Raw genomic sequence first — 19150 nt, 5'->3', positions numbered from 1 at the left:
TTTTTTAGATCGGTTTTAAAATATGACATAGTAATGTCACCTGTGTTTCATTTAAGCCAACAAAATTTTCTTGTCTAAATTAGTAATATTTTGGGGCACCTGGGTGGCTCAGTCGTTAAGCGTCTGCCTTCGGCTCAGGTCATGATCCCAGGGTCCTGGGATCGAGCCCCGCATCGGGCTCCCTGCTTGGCAGGAAGCCTGCTTCTCCCTCTCCCACTCTCCCTAATTGTGTTCCTGCTCTTGCTATCTCTCTGTCAAATAAATAAATTTTAAAAAACTTTAAAAAAATAAAACAAAGTAGTAATATTTTTCTTTGCCTCTTTATTTATTCTGCCAGTCTGTGTCGTTTAATGAGAAACTTCAGTCTGATCTCCAGTTGAAAATCTAGCTTCTAAATTACGAGTGGAACTTTTATTAGTTAATTGGTTGATTTACCAGAAAAGCTCATTCACTATTAATTTGCTCAAGGGCCCAGTATTACTCAGTGTTCAGGAACATACTTGTATGTGTCCAACTTGACTTTTTGTCTGGATAGACTTTGTAGAAATAAAATCGATGATGATGGTGGTGATGGTGGTGGTGGCAATGACATGTTTCTGTTCTGTTTTGCTATTTAGACCCTCTATAAAACACAGGTGAGGGAACTTAAAGAAGAATGTGAAGAAAAGACCAAACTTTGTAAAGAGTTACAACAGAAGAAACAGGACTTACAGGAAGAAAGGTAAAAATAAGATCCTTGTCTCTTTTGTTCATAGTCATGTACTCTTCTAGAACAGTGCCTATACTCCAAGTAAGAATTTGTTGATGAAGTGCATTACGCAAAAACTTTGACTTCCTAGTGAAAATTGGACATTAAAATAATGTGTCATTAAAATGTAGGGACTCCTTGGCTGCTCAGCTGGAGATCACCTTGACCAAAGCAGATTCAGAACAGCTGGCTCGTTCAATTGCTGAAGAGCAATATTCTGATTTGGAAAAAGAGAAAATCATGAAGGAGCTTGAGATCAAAGAGATGATGGCTAGACACAAACAGGAACTCACTGAAAAAGATGCTACAATTGCATCTGTAAGTAAAATTTTCAGTTCTTTTTTGATTTTAATTAAATTACTGTATCATCAGTCTTCCTTAAAAGCACTAGGGAAGTACTACAGATGGAAATGAAAAATCTTATATGCTGGCTATAGGATTTTGGATCCAGTGAACATTAGCTTCTCAGTGTTTGGCAGACAGAAGCTCAGAAAAGAACTACTTCCAATGGCGCGCTACCTTTTGGTAAATTCAGAGTGAAAGAACTAAAGTGAAAGGGAAATACCAGACGCAGAAACGGTATAAGCCTTTTTTTTTTTCCTTGTCAAACAAAGTTTAGTTGAAAAGAATCTTGAAACTACCATGAAGGTACTCCTATGGCAGGTTGAAAAAAATTGTAATGAAAATTTCAAAGAGAAGTAAAATATTAAGTAGTTGAATTTGTCATTAAATTGCTACAGTGGTTAGAAAGTGTGGTATTGGAACAAGGATATTTAATCCTGTTCAGTGGAAATGAGTAGGGAGGCCAGAACCAGATTCATGCACGTATAGGAATGTGGTATATGGTTGTAGTGGTAATAGACACATCAGTGGAAAAGGATTCAGATGTAATAAATGGTTTGGGATGACTCTATTTTTATAGGGAAAGGAATAAAGTTAGATCCTTACCTTTTACAACATAACAAAAATAAATTCTAGCTATCTTAAAGACCTAAATGTGAAAAAGAAAAATTTTAAACAATTAGAACAAAATCCAAAACTTACTGTAGCAGAAGAGAACAAACAAATTAGAGGGAGAAGATATTGGAATGTATTCGTTAATCAAGGGACCAGTATCAGGAACACATGTGGTACTCCTTCGAGCTCACTAAGAAAAAGTTAAACAATCCAGAAGAAAAATAGGCCAAAAGAGAAAACCCTAAATACATAAGCAGATGCTTAACATAACTACTTTTCAGGAAAGGCTAGATAAAATAACTTTGAAATACCATTTCATACTCACTACAATGGCATAATTCAGTATCTGACTAATTTCAGGTGTTTGAAAGACATGTGGGAAATGACATTCTCGTTTACAACTATGGAGAGTGTAAATGTAGATGGCATAGTATAGTAAGTGGTATGGCAATTTTAAATATTTATTATTTATTTTAAGTATTTTAAATATTCAAAATGTGAAAGTTTAAATATTCACATAATCCAGAGAAAGTCTATATTAAGATAAATACGCTGAAGAAATTTAGGCACAGTTTTCATAGCAGCATAAATATTTGTAATAGCAAAAATTCAAATGTCTTTTTTTTAATAGATTTTATTTATTTAGCTTGAAGAAATGAGAAAGAAGAATTAAATAACAAACTGAAATAGAGAGAGAGAGCGCAATCAGGGGGAGTGGCAGAGGGAGAGGGAGAAGCAGGCTCCCCACTGAGCAGGGAGCCCAGTGCGGGGCTTGATTCCAGGACCCTGGGATCATGACCTGAGCCAAAGGCACACACTTAAACAGTCTGAGCCACCCAGATGCCCCAAAGCAAAGTTTATTGAACGATAGTAAAGTGATAATACAAAGCTTCCAAATAGGGCGCCTGGGTGGCTCAATCATTAAGCGTTTGCCTTTGGCTCAGGTCATGATCTCAGGGTCCTGGGATCGAGTCCCACTTGGGCTCCCTGCTCCGTGGGAAGCCTGCTTCTCCCTCTCCCACTCCCCCTGCTTGTGTTCCCTCTCTCGCTTTACTTGTTTAAAGAAAAAAAAAAAAAAAACAAAGCTCCCCCAAAAAACAAAGCTCCCAAAGAGGGAGGGGACCCGAGAGGGTCCTAAAATATGTGGAAGTTTGTTATTTATTTATTTTTTTTAAGATTTTATTTATTTATGCGAGAGAGAGAAGGAGAGAGTGAGAGAGCCCAAGGAGGGGGAGCGGCAGAGGGAGAGGGAGAAGCAGGCTCCCTGTTGAGCAAGGAGCCTGACGTGGGGCTTGATCCCAGGACCCCAAGATCATGACCTAAGCCGAAGGCAGACGCTTAACTGACTGCGTCACCCAGACACCCCCAAAATTCAAATGTCTTATCAATAGACAAATGAATGGATAAATGAAATGAGGTAGAAGATGGAACTACTGTATCAGTTAAAATAAATTAATTAAGATCTTTATATGCCAAGGGGCGCCTGGGTGGCTCAGTCGTTAAACGTCTGCCTTCAGCTCAGGTCATGATCCAAGGGTCCTGGGATCAAGCCCCTCATCGGTCTCCCTGCTCCGCGGGAAGCCTGCTTCTCCCTCTGTCCCTCCCCGTTTGTGTTCCCTCTCTCGCTGTGTCTCTCTCTGTCAAATAAATAAAATCTTTAAAAAAAAAAAAAATCTTTATATGCCAACAGTTTAATTCTTAATATAATGTCCAGTGAAAGCAATTACAGAAAGATACAGTGTGATGCTGTTTATGGACAATTTAAAATCACATAAAACCACACTATTTACTGTTTTATGTGTTTGTAACAAAAGTATATAGTCATGGGTGGGGAGGATGAACACGTAATTCACAATACAATTTCTTTCGGATGGGAAGGAAGAGTAGGAGTAGGATTTGGAGAGAATAATAAACAAGGATGTCAGCTTCTTTAGTAAAATTTTGTTTGAAAATGTTCTGAAAGAAATACTACCATTTTAAAATTTGTTTATTCTACATGATGAAATGCAGAGCTTTGTTTTAATGTTTGTTTTTAGTTTATTAAATGTTTTTCTCATTAAAAATGCTGCTAAGGATTTTTGAGAGAAGGGGCAGGTTTTGGCTTCCTGGGGTGCACACGAAGTCTGTGATGGTTAGCACAATTTTCATCAAGGGTGAAGTTCCATAAGGTTCCACAAAGTGTAGAGATAGATGTACTTAGAAAAATAAGAGTTTAGCAGCATTCTAGTCTATTTTTATTTTGAATGATTGCTTTATAACTTAGATTTTGTAAATTGGGATATGATTTTTTTTTCCACTTCATATTTTAGCTTGAAGAAACGAATAGGACACTAACTAGTGATGTTGCCAATCTTGCAAATGAGAAAGAAGAATTAAATAACAAATTGAAAGATGCCCAAGAGCGTATGTATTAACAAAGAATAAAGTTTATTTTAAATATGGCTAATGTTTTGTCACTGCTGTAGTTATTAATATAATCTTGACATTTCCCCGTGTTTCAGAGCTGTCACGGCTGAAAGATGAGGAGATCAGCGCAGCCGCTATTAAAGCACAGTTTGAGAAGCAGCTGCTCACAGAGAGAACACTTAAAACTCAAGTGAGTGTGATAAACTCTAAAGAAGATTTTGAAAATTTTTTAGTCTCCCTCTGCAGATTGACTGTAGCAGTCATTGAGTATATCGGTATTTGTGAACCATCACAATTCCCTGGTTTTTGCCCAGTTGCGAGCTGCTAGATTTGGCTAACATTGTCCAGTTCAATGTTTACTTTAAGTTTCTTTAATTTTTCCATATTGAAATCACATTCCCTCCTAAATTTTTATTGTCATCTGGTAAATTTTTTTGCTTTTAAGAAATTATAGTGAACATTTGCTGACAGCCTGAGAAAGGGTTAGTCTGAAAAGGCACCTTTGGCTCTTGAACCATCTTTCTGCCAACTCTGTGGTTGTGTATTTACAGCATGAATCTTTGTGGCTCGCAGATGCTCAGTTCTCTGGGTGGACATACTGTATTTTACTAATGTGATGCCGCCAATGCAAAATTTTCTTCCTCCAGGATAAAAGTGGATCTGCCCAGTAAAAGTCTCTCTTGAAACTAAAAACTCAGAGTGGTAGAAAGTGACATCAGATCCAACCCTATAAACATTTTAAATTACATTTCTCAGAAAACATGAGAGTGCAAAACTAATCTAGGTTGGAGAAGGATAATGAATAATGAAGGAGTGTATTATTTAATATAGACCGTGTTTCTCTGTTACCCTGTGTGTATAGGGAAGGAGATTATTAGTGGTCATATAACTTGCTATTGGTGAAATATCAGGAACCATCAATATGATTTATTTTATTTGATTACACTTTATATTTTTATATTTTTAAGGCTGTGAATAAGTTGGCTGAGATAATGAATCGAAAAGAACCTGTCAAGCGTGGTAGTGACACTGATGTGCGGAGAAAAGAGAAAGAGAATAGAAAGCTACATATGGAGCTTAAATCTGAACGTGAAAAATTGACCCAGCAGATGATCAAGTATCAGAAAGAACTGAATGAAATGCAGGCTGTAAGAATATTTTTTGAACTCTAGATTGAAGACTTCTTTTTAAGAAGTAGAAGTATTTTTATGTCTATATATATTTTATTGGTTATAGAACATTTCTATTACTTCATAATTGTTACTGAATTAAGCAAAATTATGAGGTATATGGCATCCAATTAATTTAATGTAATCTCTTGTAGCAAATAGCCGAAGAGAGCCAGATTCGAATTGAACTGCAGATGACACTGGACAGTAAAGATAGTGACATTGAGCAGCTGCGGTCACAGCTCCAGGCGTTGCATATCGGTCTGGATAGTTCCAGTATAGGCAGTGGACCAGGGGACGCTGAGGCAGATGATGGATTTCCTGGTACAGATTTATTTTCAGCTTTTATGTTATTTTTATTGAAATATTGTCTTAAATATAAAGCAGTTGATTGTGTTAAGCCCTGAGATTGACCGCTCCTGAGAAAAATGTTTGTCATTTCTTTAAGAAAAAACATATTCCTTGGAGTGGGGATTCAAACAACTGTTTAAACTTTATTTATTGATTTTTGACAAAAATTCTTGTGAAAAAAAATGCAAAAGAAAATTCCACATATTTAGTTACTTAAATTAGCTCTTTATATATTATAGGTAGCTCTTTTTTCAAATTTTCATTTTATTTTCTCTTAACTTCTTTCTGCATTCTTACTTCCTTTTATGTTGGGTGTTTAGTTCATATCACTCAATCACGCACTATGGAATCCATGTCATTCACCTACCAACGTTCCTCTACTTCTCTCAATATTGCCACTAAGCCTTCCAGTTCTCATATGCTTCTTGACTCTGATTCTGACTCAGAAGAAGAATCTTTGCCTTACTTACCTATTTCATCGGAACCTAATGGTACAGGTGATACCCTGAAAATCTTTCACTTTTGGGGTTTTCCCCACTACCCTTAATTTCAGTCCTTTTACAAAATTTTTATAACATTAACTAATATTCACTAACTCTAAGAAATTGTGCTGGTCTCAGTTAAAAAGAAAATGCTGCATGAACAAAGAATTTTTAAAGGTATTGTCATATGGCGTGGCTATTACATTTGATAGACTTATTTTGTCAACTTTATATCATTTAAGAGCATATGGTTTTACTGCCTGTGTCATCCATTTTCAGCCGAGAAATTCTTTCTGAAGTTTCATATTAAGAGTGACAGTACAAAAAAAACCACCTAGACTGTTTGAGAAGATGTATGTAGGTTTTCATTGAGTGTTTAGCTAGTCAACGTTGTGTTAGGCCATAAAAGAGAGTTTAAGACAATTTGGCCCAGTCTTTGCCCTGAAAGGACTTAAGAGTTTAAATGAAGAAACTAGATGGAAAACATGTAAAATCTCTGTTTAACACAAAGTTCGTGTAAGTACAAACCATGTTTAATGTAAATGCCATAGGAAATTAGAGTATAAGCAGTTGAACATAAGGTAAAATTTAGTCTCTTACTGAATTGAATGCAAAGTGAAATAGCTATAGTTATTTACATTGTTGTCACATTGCCCAGCTATATAACCATATATAGCATAAGTCACAAGCGATTGTATTGAAGTTTTAGATTTTAGCAATAAAATTCAGTGTACTTGTTGTTAGAGATCATCTGATTTAGTATAGGGCCATGTTGACACAGTTATGTTATATAGGCTGTTTTTAATGACAGCATTTCTGTTCATAGAGTCTAGAAGGTTGTTGATGTGCGAGGGTATAGGTTCTGGAGTCAGGTGCATCTCTGTGTGACCTTTCCGTGGGGTTGTAGGGATTAAAGAAAAGTGATGTTAAGCATCTAGCACAGTTCAGTAAGTGACTATTAAGAATAACCTCCAGAAATACTTGTTGCACCTAATTATTTCATTAAATGGTACTGATCAGATGCCATTGGAACAAATTCTGAGGATTCAGGCAGTTTCTTTTGTTGAACTAGAATTTTACTGATTTTGCTATTTTGGAATTTAGAAATGTTTTAGTTATATTGCTATTCATTAACCAAATTTGATCTGTAATATACACAGTTTTATTTCATTTTATTTTAGCCATTTAAAAAATCCATTTTCTCTCAACATGTAATTACTCACTTAAAATGTGTTCTCTTTGAAGAAGATACATATGCACTGTATCAATAAATAGGCCTCCAAAGGAAAAATAAAGAACTCTAATGCAGGTGCACTAGTGAGAATAGAGAACTGCTTCTCTTTCTTGTACTTTTCTGCTGAACTTTGCAGATGCATGAATTTAATCAGCAGGGAGCATTTGGCTTTATAAGCTATAGAATATGTATTTTCAATGTACTGTAACCTGGATTTTGTTTGGCATTCCATAACTTGCTTATACTGATCCTGCTTAATTGTTATAGCCTAGATAATGTGTAATGATAAATTCTGAAGGGCGTATTTGATTTGTTCTGTGATTTTTATATTAAAATTTTACTGAATTCCTCCTTTTCTTAGGAGAATTGGTAAATTTATCCTCATATCTTCTGCTTATTTATAGAATCAAGACTAGAAGGATGGCTTTCATTGCCTGTACGAAACAACACTAAGAAGTTTGGATGGGTTAAAAAGGTAATTGATACTTTTGAATATGGTTCTTTTATTTTGCTTTTGGTTTAGCTCTAGCGTTTTACATTTGTAATTGTAAGATACATGTAACTAGAACTTTTAGACACATAAAACTTTGCACTTCCTGACTTGGAATGATGTGATAAAATGTATCTTTGTGAAGGGAAAAAAAAACCTTTCATCATCATCATCATAATAAAACAGGTTTTGGTGTTAGGAAAGCACAAGTCTGTTGGCCTTGGTGTTTTGCTGTTTCAGTGGGAAAACAACTCTGGGTATGATAGAAAGACCTATTAATTTCTTTTCCTCTGTTACTATGATTTATTGATATTATGATGTTCATTTTTGGTAAATGTCTTAGTGTATTCAGGCTGCTATAACAAAACAGACTGGGTAGTGTATGAACAATAGAAATTTATTTCTCACAGTTCTGGGGCCTGGAAGTTAAGATCAGGATGCCAAATGGTTGGGTTCTGGTGAAGGTCCTCTTTCAGTTTGCAGATTTCTTGCTGTGTCCTCACATGGGGGAAGGGGCTAGGGATCTCTGGAGCCCCTTTTATAAGGGCACTAATCCCGTTAAGGAGGTCTCTCCTCCCATGGCCTATTCATTCACCTCCAAAGGCCCCTCCCACTAACACCATCTCATTAGGTGTTAGGGTTTTACATAAAAATTTGGGCGGAACACAGACATTCAAACCATAGCAATAAGGTTACCTGTGTTACTGGATTTTGAAGCTAAGTCAATCCCAAAAATATTTGTATTTATTTCCTCTCCAATTTGCTTATTTAAAATGTATGCAAACTAAATTTATTGTTATTTTAAGGAAGACTTTTCTAAGGATATATTGAGAACTTCTTAGTTATTTAACTTAAGTATTTTATAAGATTTTTATTGCTGTAGAATTTATTTTCAAGAAAATAAGTAAGATATATATTAACTTTAGTCATTAATTCCTTCCCTCCCTCTCTTTAACAGTATGTGATTGTAAGCAGTAAGAAGATTCTTTTCTATGACAGTGAACAAGATAAAGAACAATCTAATCCTTACATGGTTTTAGATATAGAGTAAGTGTTTTTATTAGAATATTTATAAACTTTCTCTTTTAAAGAGAGTAATGTGACCTTTTTTGTCAAATTAGTGCTATTTATTACTCATATAGTATGTAAATAGATATGCTCATATAGTATAGCTCGTACTATACTGTTGTTACATTTTCTTGTATTTGCTTCATAGAGATGAAAGTCGGGATATAGAGTTAGCTAAAACATCTTTATTTCATGGGTCTTTAATATGTTGTTCTCTGAAACTAATTAGAAAATTTCTGAGTTCCTGGAAATACTCAAAATCTCAAGGAGTGATTGAATTAATAGAACCAAGAAGGTATCCTCTGACCTTCTAACATGGGTCGAAAGTCCGTTTTAACTTCTGACATAAATATAGATAACTAATGTAATTTGATCCTTTGGTAATATTTTATTACTTTATTAAAAATCTTTTATAGCAAATTATTTCATGTCCGACCAGTTACACAGACAGATGTATATAGAGCAGATGCTAAAGAAATTCCAAGGATATTTCAGGTAAATAGCTTTATTTTGTTTTTGGTTGGTTGAATTTATTTTGTTTTTTTTTCACCTTTAGACTAAGGTTCTTAGTATGATAAGACATAGCAAATTTCTTTATTCTTGGGCCTTCTTTAGATTACCTTTCAATTTTAGTCCCATTTAAAGGTGATTTGTTTTTTCTGTGTCTTTCATGCTTATTCTGTTTGGATACATCCTCATTCCTCTCTCCATTGCACTTGTTAAAGTTTAGTGTGTTTATATCATGTTTCTGGCCTTTGCTGTCCTTGTTTTCAAGGTGCTTTATGACATTTTTATTTTATTTTATTCGCTTTTTTTTTAAGTTTTTTTATTTTTAAGTAATCTCTACACGCAACGTGGAGCTCGAACTCACAACCCCAAGATCAAGAATTACCCACTTTACTGACTGAGCCAGCCAGGCACCCCTGTTAGGATGTTTTTTTCTCTTCTGTTTCTGGTTTTATGCTTAGCTGTCTAGAAAATTTAAAAAGTTGCTTATGAAGTTAAATTCTGCACCCAGTAACCGTTTTGCTTCCAATTTAAAGTGAAGCCAAATTCTTCCCTCTCTACTTCCATTTTAAAATTAGTCAAACCAATAATTAGTTATTGAGTTCCTTCTATATAAAAGCCGTTGTGCTTGGTGTACTGTGGGAGAGTTGGCCACTTATTTTCTGTATGCTTATGATGTTTATTTGGAGTGTATTATACATCCTGTCCTCTTTTCTTCCTCAGCTCTCCAAATACAAATCTTTCCGTTAAAGCTGTGTTTGCAGTTATCACGCGCCTGTCTGTTTTTGAGAATCGTAGAGTATCAATCTGTATTATTACCACATCTCTTCGGGGCATTCTTTTGAACACTCCCTCCCAGGAAAACGTTCTAACACCCATCAAGTGAAAATTTACCTTTTGGCCTATTCAGATTAAATTGCTAAAACATAGTAAGATATCTTGGAGAAAATAAGTAGGCATGTTTGAACAAGATAGGTTTTTTCTGAAATGTGAGCCAAGTCACTGTTCCAGTGACTTTTCTCATAGAAGCTCTTGATTAGACAGAACCTACTAATGTTTGAACATCAAATGCATTTTCTTCTCATTGAATGATTTAGGCTAATATTATTTTATTTACACTGTAGGAATTATTACTACATAAAAAGTAATTTCTTTTGAAAGTCACTCATTATTCTTTTTGCTATTTATAGATTCTGTATGCCAATGAAGGAGAAAGTAAGAAGGAACAAGAATTTCCAGTGGAGCCAGTGGGAGAAAAATCAAATTATATTTGCCATAAAGGACATGAATTTATTCCTACTCTCTATCATTTCCCAACCAACTGTGAGGCTTGTATGAAGCCACTGTGGCATATGTTTAAACCTCCTCCTGCTTTAGAGTGCCGGCGCTGCCATATTAAATGTCATAAAGATCACATGGACAAAAAGGAGGAGATTATAGCACCTTGCAAAGGTAAATAGTAAATTACTTGCTTCATCAATATTATTTATGTTCAGATGAATTTAGACATTAATTTTTTTCAAATATTTCTTTATAGTTTACTATGATATTTCGACGGCAAAGAATCTTTTGTTGTTAGCAAATTCTACAGAAGAACAGCAGAAGTGGGTTAGTCGGTTGGTGAAAAAGATCCCTAAAAAGCCTCCAGCTCCAGACCCTTTTGCACGGTCATCTCCTAGAACTTCGATGAAGATACAACAAAACCAGTCTATTAGACGGCCAAGTCGACAGCTTGCCCCAAACAAACCAAGGTAATAAATCAAAATGTGATTAAAAATTTGTATCTTTTAAAATATTTTGCTATTTATGTTCGGCTACAAACTTTCCTAATTGTAGTGTTCCTTTGCTCGGTATGTCAGTGAACCATGGAATACCAAATGTTTGAAACTGTTTTAGTGTATATGGCTCATTCATTGATTTAGTTGAATGTAGTACAAATTTGTTTACTAGATCACACACATATATTAAATTCAACCAAAAATATATAAAGGGCTCATTTTTGTCATGCTTATGTATGTAATCATAATATTTTAAGATTTTATAAGCACACTGACTAATTTAAAATATGATTTAGTAGACAATGTACACACAGACCTGTGTCAGGTGCACACATTATGTTTAGTATTTTAAACCTCTTAAGCCTTTTTTATGTTAGATGACTTGGGAAGCAGGACCGAAATCTTCTTAATTCACATCTATAAGTTTAGAATAATGACTTGTTTCTGATTTAAAGAACAATAGATCAATCTTAAAAATGCAAATATTAACTAATGGGTAAAGTGGGCATTCCTTGTATTTGAGGCGGAGTTGGGACTAGGGAATAAATTACCAGATAATGATGAATGCACAAAACATTTTGATGGAACTGTTTTCATATGGCTACAATAATCATTTCATTCTTGATTCAGAATAACCATTTCTTGGCTTACTAGCTATGGCATTTGTAAATATTGTTATTCATTGAAATGACCATGAAGATTTGGTTAGTTAGCTAAAGGATAAAATATATAAGATCAGGTATCTAATTTCAGGTATCCTTTTTGTTCCCTAACACAGGACCTTCAGTATAAGAATAATGATGTGCATTGGCTGTATTATCAGAAATCTTTTCATTCTAACCACAAACATCTTATATGAAACTTTTCTTGAAACTATTATCTCAAGGAAATAATTTAGAATGACAAAGGTAGAATTGGTGTTTCAGCAGTGAAAATGTTGAATTTTTCTGTGAGGTATGAGAAAACTAAATACTATAAAATTAGTGATTATACGATAGTAATTAAGCTGAAGAAACTCAAAGAATTCAAAGACACTGAAGGTCTTTCCATGTGCCATATGCAAAACATCTAAAAATTAAATTTCTGTTATTAGTATTGTAGAACTATTAGTGCACAGATGCTATGCTGTTGTAATAGCTTACACTATCTAGTGCTTCACAGCTTCCAGAGTGCTTCCATAGTATGTTCTCTCATTCAGCTTTCTGCATATTCTATCATTTGATCTTGAAAATATTCCTGTGGAGTAGAATAGATAGGTATTATTATTTTTCTTTTTGATTGAGACTCTAGAAGGGCAAATAATTTCAGATTCAGGACTGTAAGAACTCCACTCCTTTAATACATTTTACTCTCTGGTACTATTTGATAAATTAATGATTTCACTACTTGTGATAACACATAGAATTCGTTTATGGAAGCGGATTTCAGACTAAGTGAGGCATGTTTTCAGTTACGTAACAATTTTCATGTTCACTAACTTATAAATACTTTGTCATCCCCTTCTTCCCCACTTTAGCATTTTGGTCTTTTGGAGGCACATTTACTTTTTATTTTTGTTGCTTTTTGTTTTGTTTTAGTTCTGGCCCTGCCCTTCGAATCATTCTTCATTGATTTTTTAATACATTTTACATAGCAACAGTAAGTAATAGGGATTTCTTTCTCTCACAACTATGCATGTACATAAAACTAATATCAAAACTGACTCTAAGATGTATAGGGTATTTTTGTGAACACTTTTTGTCTAATATACTCTGAAATTTTAAGCATAAAGATGGGCACATTTAAGATGCAGTTTTGTATTTTATTATGTGTCTGCAGCATTATTTCCATTGTCTTTAACATCTGTGACTCCATTGCTTCATTAATTCATAAAATTGTATCTGTGTCTGTCTTACATGAATCACCCTAAAGTTTGCATTTCATTTTGGGTGTCACATTTTAAGAGTAGTATACACAAATTGGAGGGTATACAGAAGAGAATAACAGAGGGAGTAATGGATCATTTGAAAGTGTTACATGTGCAGTAAGTGAAGGAACTAAGGATATTTAGCCTTCTGAAGAAATTATTTGGAAGGATGGGAGATGGTAAACAGCACTAAAGATTTAGAGGACTTTTCTGTAGATGAGTGCAGAGAGGCACATTTGTAACTCAGCAAGGGAAAAGTATCAGGCAGTCAGAGATTTCCAAAATTGGAAGACTTTGCTTGCTCTAGAATAGTGAATGCCCTGTCACCAACAGTGTTAGTACCTGATTGAGGTGACTGCTTGGTGACACTGGGAAAGAGCACCCTCCTCAATTTGTCATGTGTATGTAGTCTGATAGAACAGCATGGCTCTAGAAGGGGAGTCAAGCATTGGACTTGATGGCCTTTAACATTCCACTAATTTATAACATTCCAATAGACAAATTAGTAGAGCTGTGAAAGGATCATCCAGGAACACCGAGGAACAGCATTTCTGGTCGATATGAGCAGTAATTTAATATCTAGCTCTTTGTATAGTCTAGCTTTAGTTGAACTAACTCGCATGGTGTCTTTCTTAAGACAAATGTTTGGCTTTGTTAGACATTTATCAAAATCATCAAATGTATTTATATGTATTTGTATATGCACTAAAACATAATACCTATAAATAATCATCTGATTTTTTTTTTCTTTTTTTTACTTTTCCTCGGTGTTTGTCTTTGTTAACGACCACACCATTACATTTTTTTTCCCTTTGGCTTTCGTGACATTCCTGGTTCTGATTCTCCTTTTAACTCTTTGCAGCACTTCCCTTTTTCTGTAGGGAAGTGATAGTTAAACAAGTGTTAGTTACTATTGTAGAAGACAACATTTTTGAGGGCATATTATATGCCAGGCACTCTTCTGTGAGCTTTAAGTGTACTAAATTATTTATCCTCATAACCACCCTGTGATTTAGCTCTTAATGTCTCCATTTAACAGACATGGAGGCTAAGGCACAGAAGCTCTGTGTATCTGAGATCACACACCAAATAAGCAGCAAAGCCATGAGTTCAGATCCAGGTAGAATAGTTCCAGATCCAACATTCTCAGCTGTAATACTGCACTGCCTCACAGTGATACGAGTAGAAATGAATTAACTGACAGCTTATAAAACATAATGTGTAGAAATGCTATTCCAGAGGAATGTTTTCTTGGTAATTTTGAATTAAAAAAAAAATAATGCTGGAAAAGTAGAAAATTTGTGAATATAATGTTGATTTGTGATAAAGATAGTTTGGAGAGATCCTTAGTTTGTTCCATAGTAGGACACAGAATGCTGGTCTTTGCTGAGGGCATTTCTCTTTAATTACTTTTCTTTTAAAGGTCTTCTTTAAAATGAAATATTTAAGCCACACAGAAAAGTATAAAGCAAAAATGCAACAAATGCTCATTTACCCAGTTTTAATTTAGAAATAAAGCATTGCCAACACAGTTACAACTTAAGGGTGGGGGGGAGCTCTTATGTTATCATTATTTTATTTATTTATTTGGGGGGGGAGGGGCAGAGGGAGAGACTCTTAAGCAGGCCTCATGCCCAGTGTGGAGCTTGACACAGGGCTCCATCTCATGACCCTGAGATCATGACCTGAGCTGAAATCAAGAGTTGGATGCTCAACCAACTGAGCCACCCAGGTGCCCCATGTTATCATTATTTTAGTTTTGATCTTTTCCATATATAAATATTAGAAAGTTAACAGGCTGATTATTTGGATAAAAATGAAAAAGCTGTATACAACTTGAAATGTCAAATATAAATCCATTAAATGACACAGAAGAAAATAGGTGAATATGTCTCTGATCTTGGATTGAAGAACTTCCTAAGAGTAAAAGCAAAGAAAGAAAGTTAATGATTGAGTAACCAAAAATTAAAGCCTTGTAATTTTAAAAACACCATATATATATTTGCAATGTGAATGAGAAAGATGGATTATATCTCTCTATACAGAGTTCTTATATAAGTCATTAAGAAAAAGATTGCCTCTTCCCAATATAAAAATCAGTGAGGAACACACAGGCATTACTATAAATATGAAAAAGTGATCAACTTGATTATTAAGCAAAGAAGTTAAAATTAAGTTAAAAGTAAAATGTAAAACCTGCCAAACTGGTAAGGATTAAGAAACGTGCTGTTGGCAGCATGGGAAGAAACAGGCGGTGCTGCGTACTTGTAGCAGAACTCCCAAGTTCTCATGCTCCTCTCCAAAGCAGTCTTTGGCAGTAAGTTTCACAGGCCTGCAGTGTGTACCCACTGATCAATTAAATGGAGGAGATAGAAAAGCAGATGGTTACGGTACTTTTTTAAATGTTATTTATAATAGAGGCGTGAGTGAGTGTTCCAGGGGAACAAAGGAAAGCATGGAGAATTCTGCCTGAGGGCATCAAGAAAGATCTTCAAAAAGGGAGGTTCAGTAATTTTCCAGACAAAGAAATAAGGGAAAAGACAATGGTAGGCAAAATGTTACGTGCAGAGGTACCAAGTTGTCAAAATTACTTCCGTGTTATATGTTTGTAACATTGTATTGGGTTAGAGTGGGGAGAGGGTAATGACAGGGAGCGGCAGATGTCACTGGAGAGAAAGCGTTGAACCAGATTGAAAAGGACCCAGTGTACTATGCTGTGGGAGTTTTTATTTTGTTCTTCAGATAGAAGTCTTTCAGCAAGAGATTGGTGTGTGTTGACTTAGTGAGCTCCTTCACTAGGGTACTGACAGTGAAAATGGAGGGAAGAAACCAAATTAGAGAAAAGTTTCTCATGTTGAAGTGTCAAGAATTAGATGGCTGACTGGCAGGGGCTGAGGGGGCTTTAAGGGAAGTCTCGCCAGGCATTGTGCTAACAGCCTAGTGACCAAACTTTTAAAAATTTGAAAACTGTGACACGGGTGTGCACTTCACACACACTTCAAAGGTTTTGGAAGGGTATGAAACGCAGATTTTTCAAAATTGGGGCTTGAACACCCAGGACGGCCCACTGATCTCAATCTCCCAAGCAGTACCTTAGCTGTAAGTTACTGTCTATGTAAGCCTAGAAAAATGTGATATATTCTACATTTAGCACATTTTGAAATAGAGTAATTTGAGTTGGTTTATTTCCTTTCAATTAAGGTAACCATCTATCAACATACTCTGTCAGTGATTACCAAAGTCAACCAGATGCATTAGAATTCACTTCAGATTTTTTATTTAAAAATGCAGATACTCAGGGCACCAGGGTGGCTCAGTCGGTTAAGTGTCTGCCTTCAGCTCAGGTCATGATCCCAGGGTCCTGGGATCAAGCTCTGCATCGGGCTCCCTGCTGAGCAGGGAGCCTGCTTCTCCCTCTCCCTCTGCCTCTCCCCCTGCCTGTGCTCTCTCTCTCAAATAAATAAATAAAAATCTTTTTTAAAAAATGCAGATACTTGTGCCCCACTCCCCCTTCAGTCCAGTCATATCAGAATCTCTTGGTATAACACCTGCAAATATGCATTATAAATAGCATTGAGTAAACCATATAAATTCAAGTTTAAAAAGTAGCTATTTTTTTAAAGATTTATTTGAGAGAGAGGGAGAGAAGGAGCAGGGGGAGGGGCAGAGGGAGAGGGAGAAGCGGACTCCCGAAGACGAGGGAGCCCGATGCAGAGCTCACTCCCAGAACTCCAGGGTCATGCACTGAGCCGAAGGCAGACGCTTAACCGACTGAGCCACCCAGGTGCCCCAAGAACCAACTTTAAAGTTGAGGTCACAAATGAGATTTGGGGGACTAAATGAGTTCTTGGCATAAGTTGATTCATGAACCTCACAGTTAAAACAATGAAAGTTACACCTATTTTTAAAAATAAAGATGATAGCAATATTGATGATTGGATTGGATTGGAAAGAAAAGACCACATATAACCCTGTTCTAAGTCCAGTTTATTCAGCCAAGATAAGTTGCTAATGATGCTTACATACCTGTGGTTTTTCTCTTAATCATGGCTTTTCATGGAGAGCATCACTGTCGGTGACCCATTGAGCATATTGTGTCCAGCTAGAATTGAGAAAGCTGCATTCTTAGTATTACTGTCTCTTTAAACTGGGACTTGTGGTACTGTTCTAGAAAAATGTGAGCTGACAATCTGGGTCCTTTTTTGAAGGGAGTGTTGACAAATGTTGAGCTTTCATACAAATCAGACTGGGCATCAAGATGGTTACATCTTCATCTGAGCCCAGTGGGGAGAAGCTCGTATCTTATCCCTAAATATTACCTGTCTTCAGGTCTCTGGTATTCTAGAAATCAGACCAGGCTAATGTTATATGCACTTACATATAAAGAGAAAGAAGATCTCCCTGTGTATTACCATCTTAATTTTGACTGTGTTGTTATTGATGAAGGGAGAGTTAAAATCTTCACAGCACAAAAGTGTGATTTCTAGATAATTATCATATTAAGTTGCCATTTCTAAAGAGTGCTAGAATGTGAATTTGCAAACCTCCTATTGCAGATTGCTTGATTTGGCATTTAAAGACTGGGATTGGTCATTTGATGATGTTGATGGTGGTGATGATGATGACGATGTTTTTGATTTCTGAAGAAATAAATGGGGTAAATCAAAAAATGAAAAATGAGTTATTTGAGTATTTCCAAGTAGCGCATGTGATTTGCACTTGGGTTTTCATTGTTTTTGACTAGTTTTGAAAGTTTATTAAGTTGTTTTTAATAGTATGTATTTGAAAAGTAGTTTTCAGAAAAGTTTCTAACTGAAATTTCCATGTCAAGTTATAAAAGTGAAATGCTATGTTCAGAATCTTTATTGGCTATATATTTTCAATACAGTTGGAATTACAATTTTTTATCTTAGGAATGAAACATGTACAAATAACAAAAGAAGCTAATTCTGGTACTTTTTGTTCATTCCAAAGAAGCCATATTCAGAGAAGTAAAATTTACAATATTTTCAAGTTCCTACAACTGTATTAGTTTGTGAACATAGCATGGGATTCCTTCCTCCCTCCATCCCCCTCCCCTTCCTTCTCTCTAACGTGCAAGAATTGAAGCCGTAAATAGTTTGTAAGTCTAGTAAGTGCTGTGAAATACTGTTTCTGATTTCGCTTTTCTTTGTCATGCTGTGAGATGTTTGCTTTCTGTGAAAAGTTAATGTTCCTCTTGCTGAAGAATGCTTATTGATGTGCTGTGAAAGTTCTTGTGCTTGTAGAACACATAAATAGTTTGGTTAACCGTGGCTCAAGGAAATTTGAGTGAAAATTGAACCTCATGGTCAAACCTTTTACACAGAATGGATTTAAAAGAAGTAATGTGTGTCTTAACCTAAGTAAGCATATTGCAAAAATAGACTTAAATCATATATTATTGGGAGGTATTTATAACCAAGATATACAGAGTACTTTTTACATATATTTACTACTACAACGTGTTTGTTCCCATTTTATAGATTTAAAAAATGTGGCTAAGAGTCAAACAGTCAAGTAGAACCTGGTCCATAAGCCTTCTGTTCTTTTCAGCTACATGAGGCAGCTAGCGGTTAATCTCCAAGTCAGACTTACATTCACTTGAGTCACTCAGTGATGTATAATCTAACTCTAATAGCCAGTTAACCGTATTAAAACTTGTGTGTCATGTTTGTAGAAAATATAGAAATATGTAAGAATATAATTGCATGTACCTAAAAATAAGAAAAGTAATGTAGTAAATACGTTTTATGCATGATTTAGGTGTTAAAAGTATAGGAGTTGGAAGACTACATAGTTTAATTATATAAATGGAATGCTTTTTCAAAGAATTTAACAATCTCTTAAATTATTTTACTGTATCAACTAACTTTGTTTTTCCTTTTTTTCCAGCTAGCTGCCTTCTATGAATGCAGTCATTATTCAAGGTGATCATATTCTTCCAGTTAAAACAAGACTGAAATATGATGGCCCAAAATTTCTTAAAAAGCTGTATTTTCCTGAGAGACTGATACTCAAACACACACATACATA

General features: G+C 35.3%; 1 protein-coding gene across 3 annotated transcripts in view; it reads left to right on the top strand.

Annotated features, from left to right (window-relative positions):
* The window catches only part of ROCK2 (Rho associated coiled-coil containing protein kinase 2), a 140552-nt gene extending 121402 nt beyond the window's left edge, over positions 1 to 19150 (top strand). The window contains exons 22-34 of one of the 3 annotated variants that reach the window (XR_004302487.1): positions 618 to 721; positions 880 to 1066; positions 4015 to 4108; positions 4207 to 4301; positions 5080 to 5259; positions 5436 to 5604; positions 7752 to 7822; positions 8796 to 8884; positions 9322 to 9400; positions 10603 to 10864; positions 10950 to 11163; positions 11969 to 12144; positions 19010 to 19150. Coding sequence is in view for 2 of the 3 variants with exons in the window: in XM_032430145.1 (XP_032286036.1) it covers positions 618 to 721; positions 880 to 1066; positions 4015 to 4108; positions 4207 to 4301; positions 5080 to 5259; positions 5436 to 5604; positions 7752 to 7822; positions 8796 to 8884; positions 9322 to 9400; positions 10603 to 10864; positions 10950 to 11163; positions 17653 to 17740 (1632 nt within the window). In the remaining variant the exon portion in view is untranslated. Of the gene's footprint in view, positions 1 to 617; positions 722 to 879; positions 1067 to 4014; positions 4109 to 4206; positions 4302 to 5079; positions 5260 to 5435; positions 5605 to 7751; positions 7823 to 8795; positions 8885 to 9321; positions 9401 to 10602; positions 10865 to 10949; positions 11164 to 11968; positions 12145 to 17652; positions 17790 to 19009 lie in introns of those variants that run through there. The other 2 variants (XM_032430147.1, XM_032430145.1) reach the window with 2 other exon arrangements.

Source organism: Phoca vitulina, unplaced genomic scaffold (genome assembly GCF_004348235.1).
Source record: "Phoca vitulina isolate PV1807 unplaced genomic scaffold, GSC_HSeal_1.0 scaffold42, whole genome shotgun sequence".
Classification (NCBI taxonomy): domain Eukaryota; kingdom Metazoa; phylum Chordata; class Mammalia; order Carnivora; family Phocidae; genus Phoca; species Phoca vitulina.
Note: the sequence above shows the minus strand (reverse complement) of the source record. Positions and strands in the feature narration are given on the sequence as shown.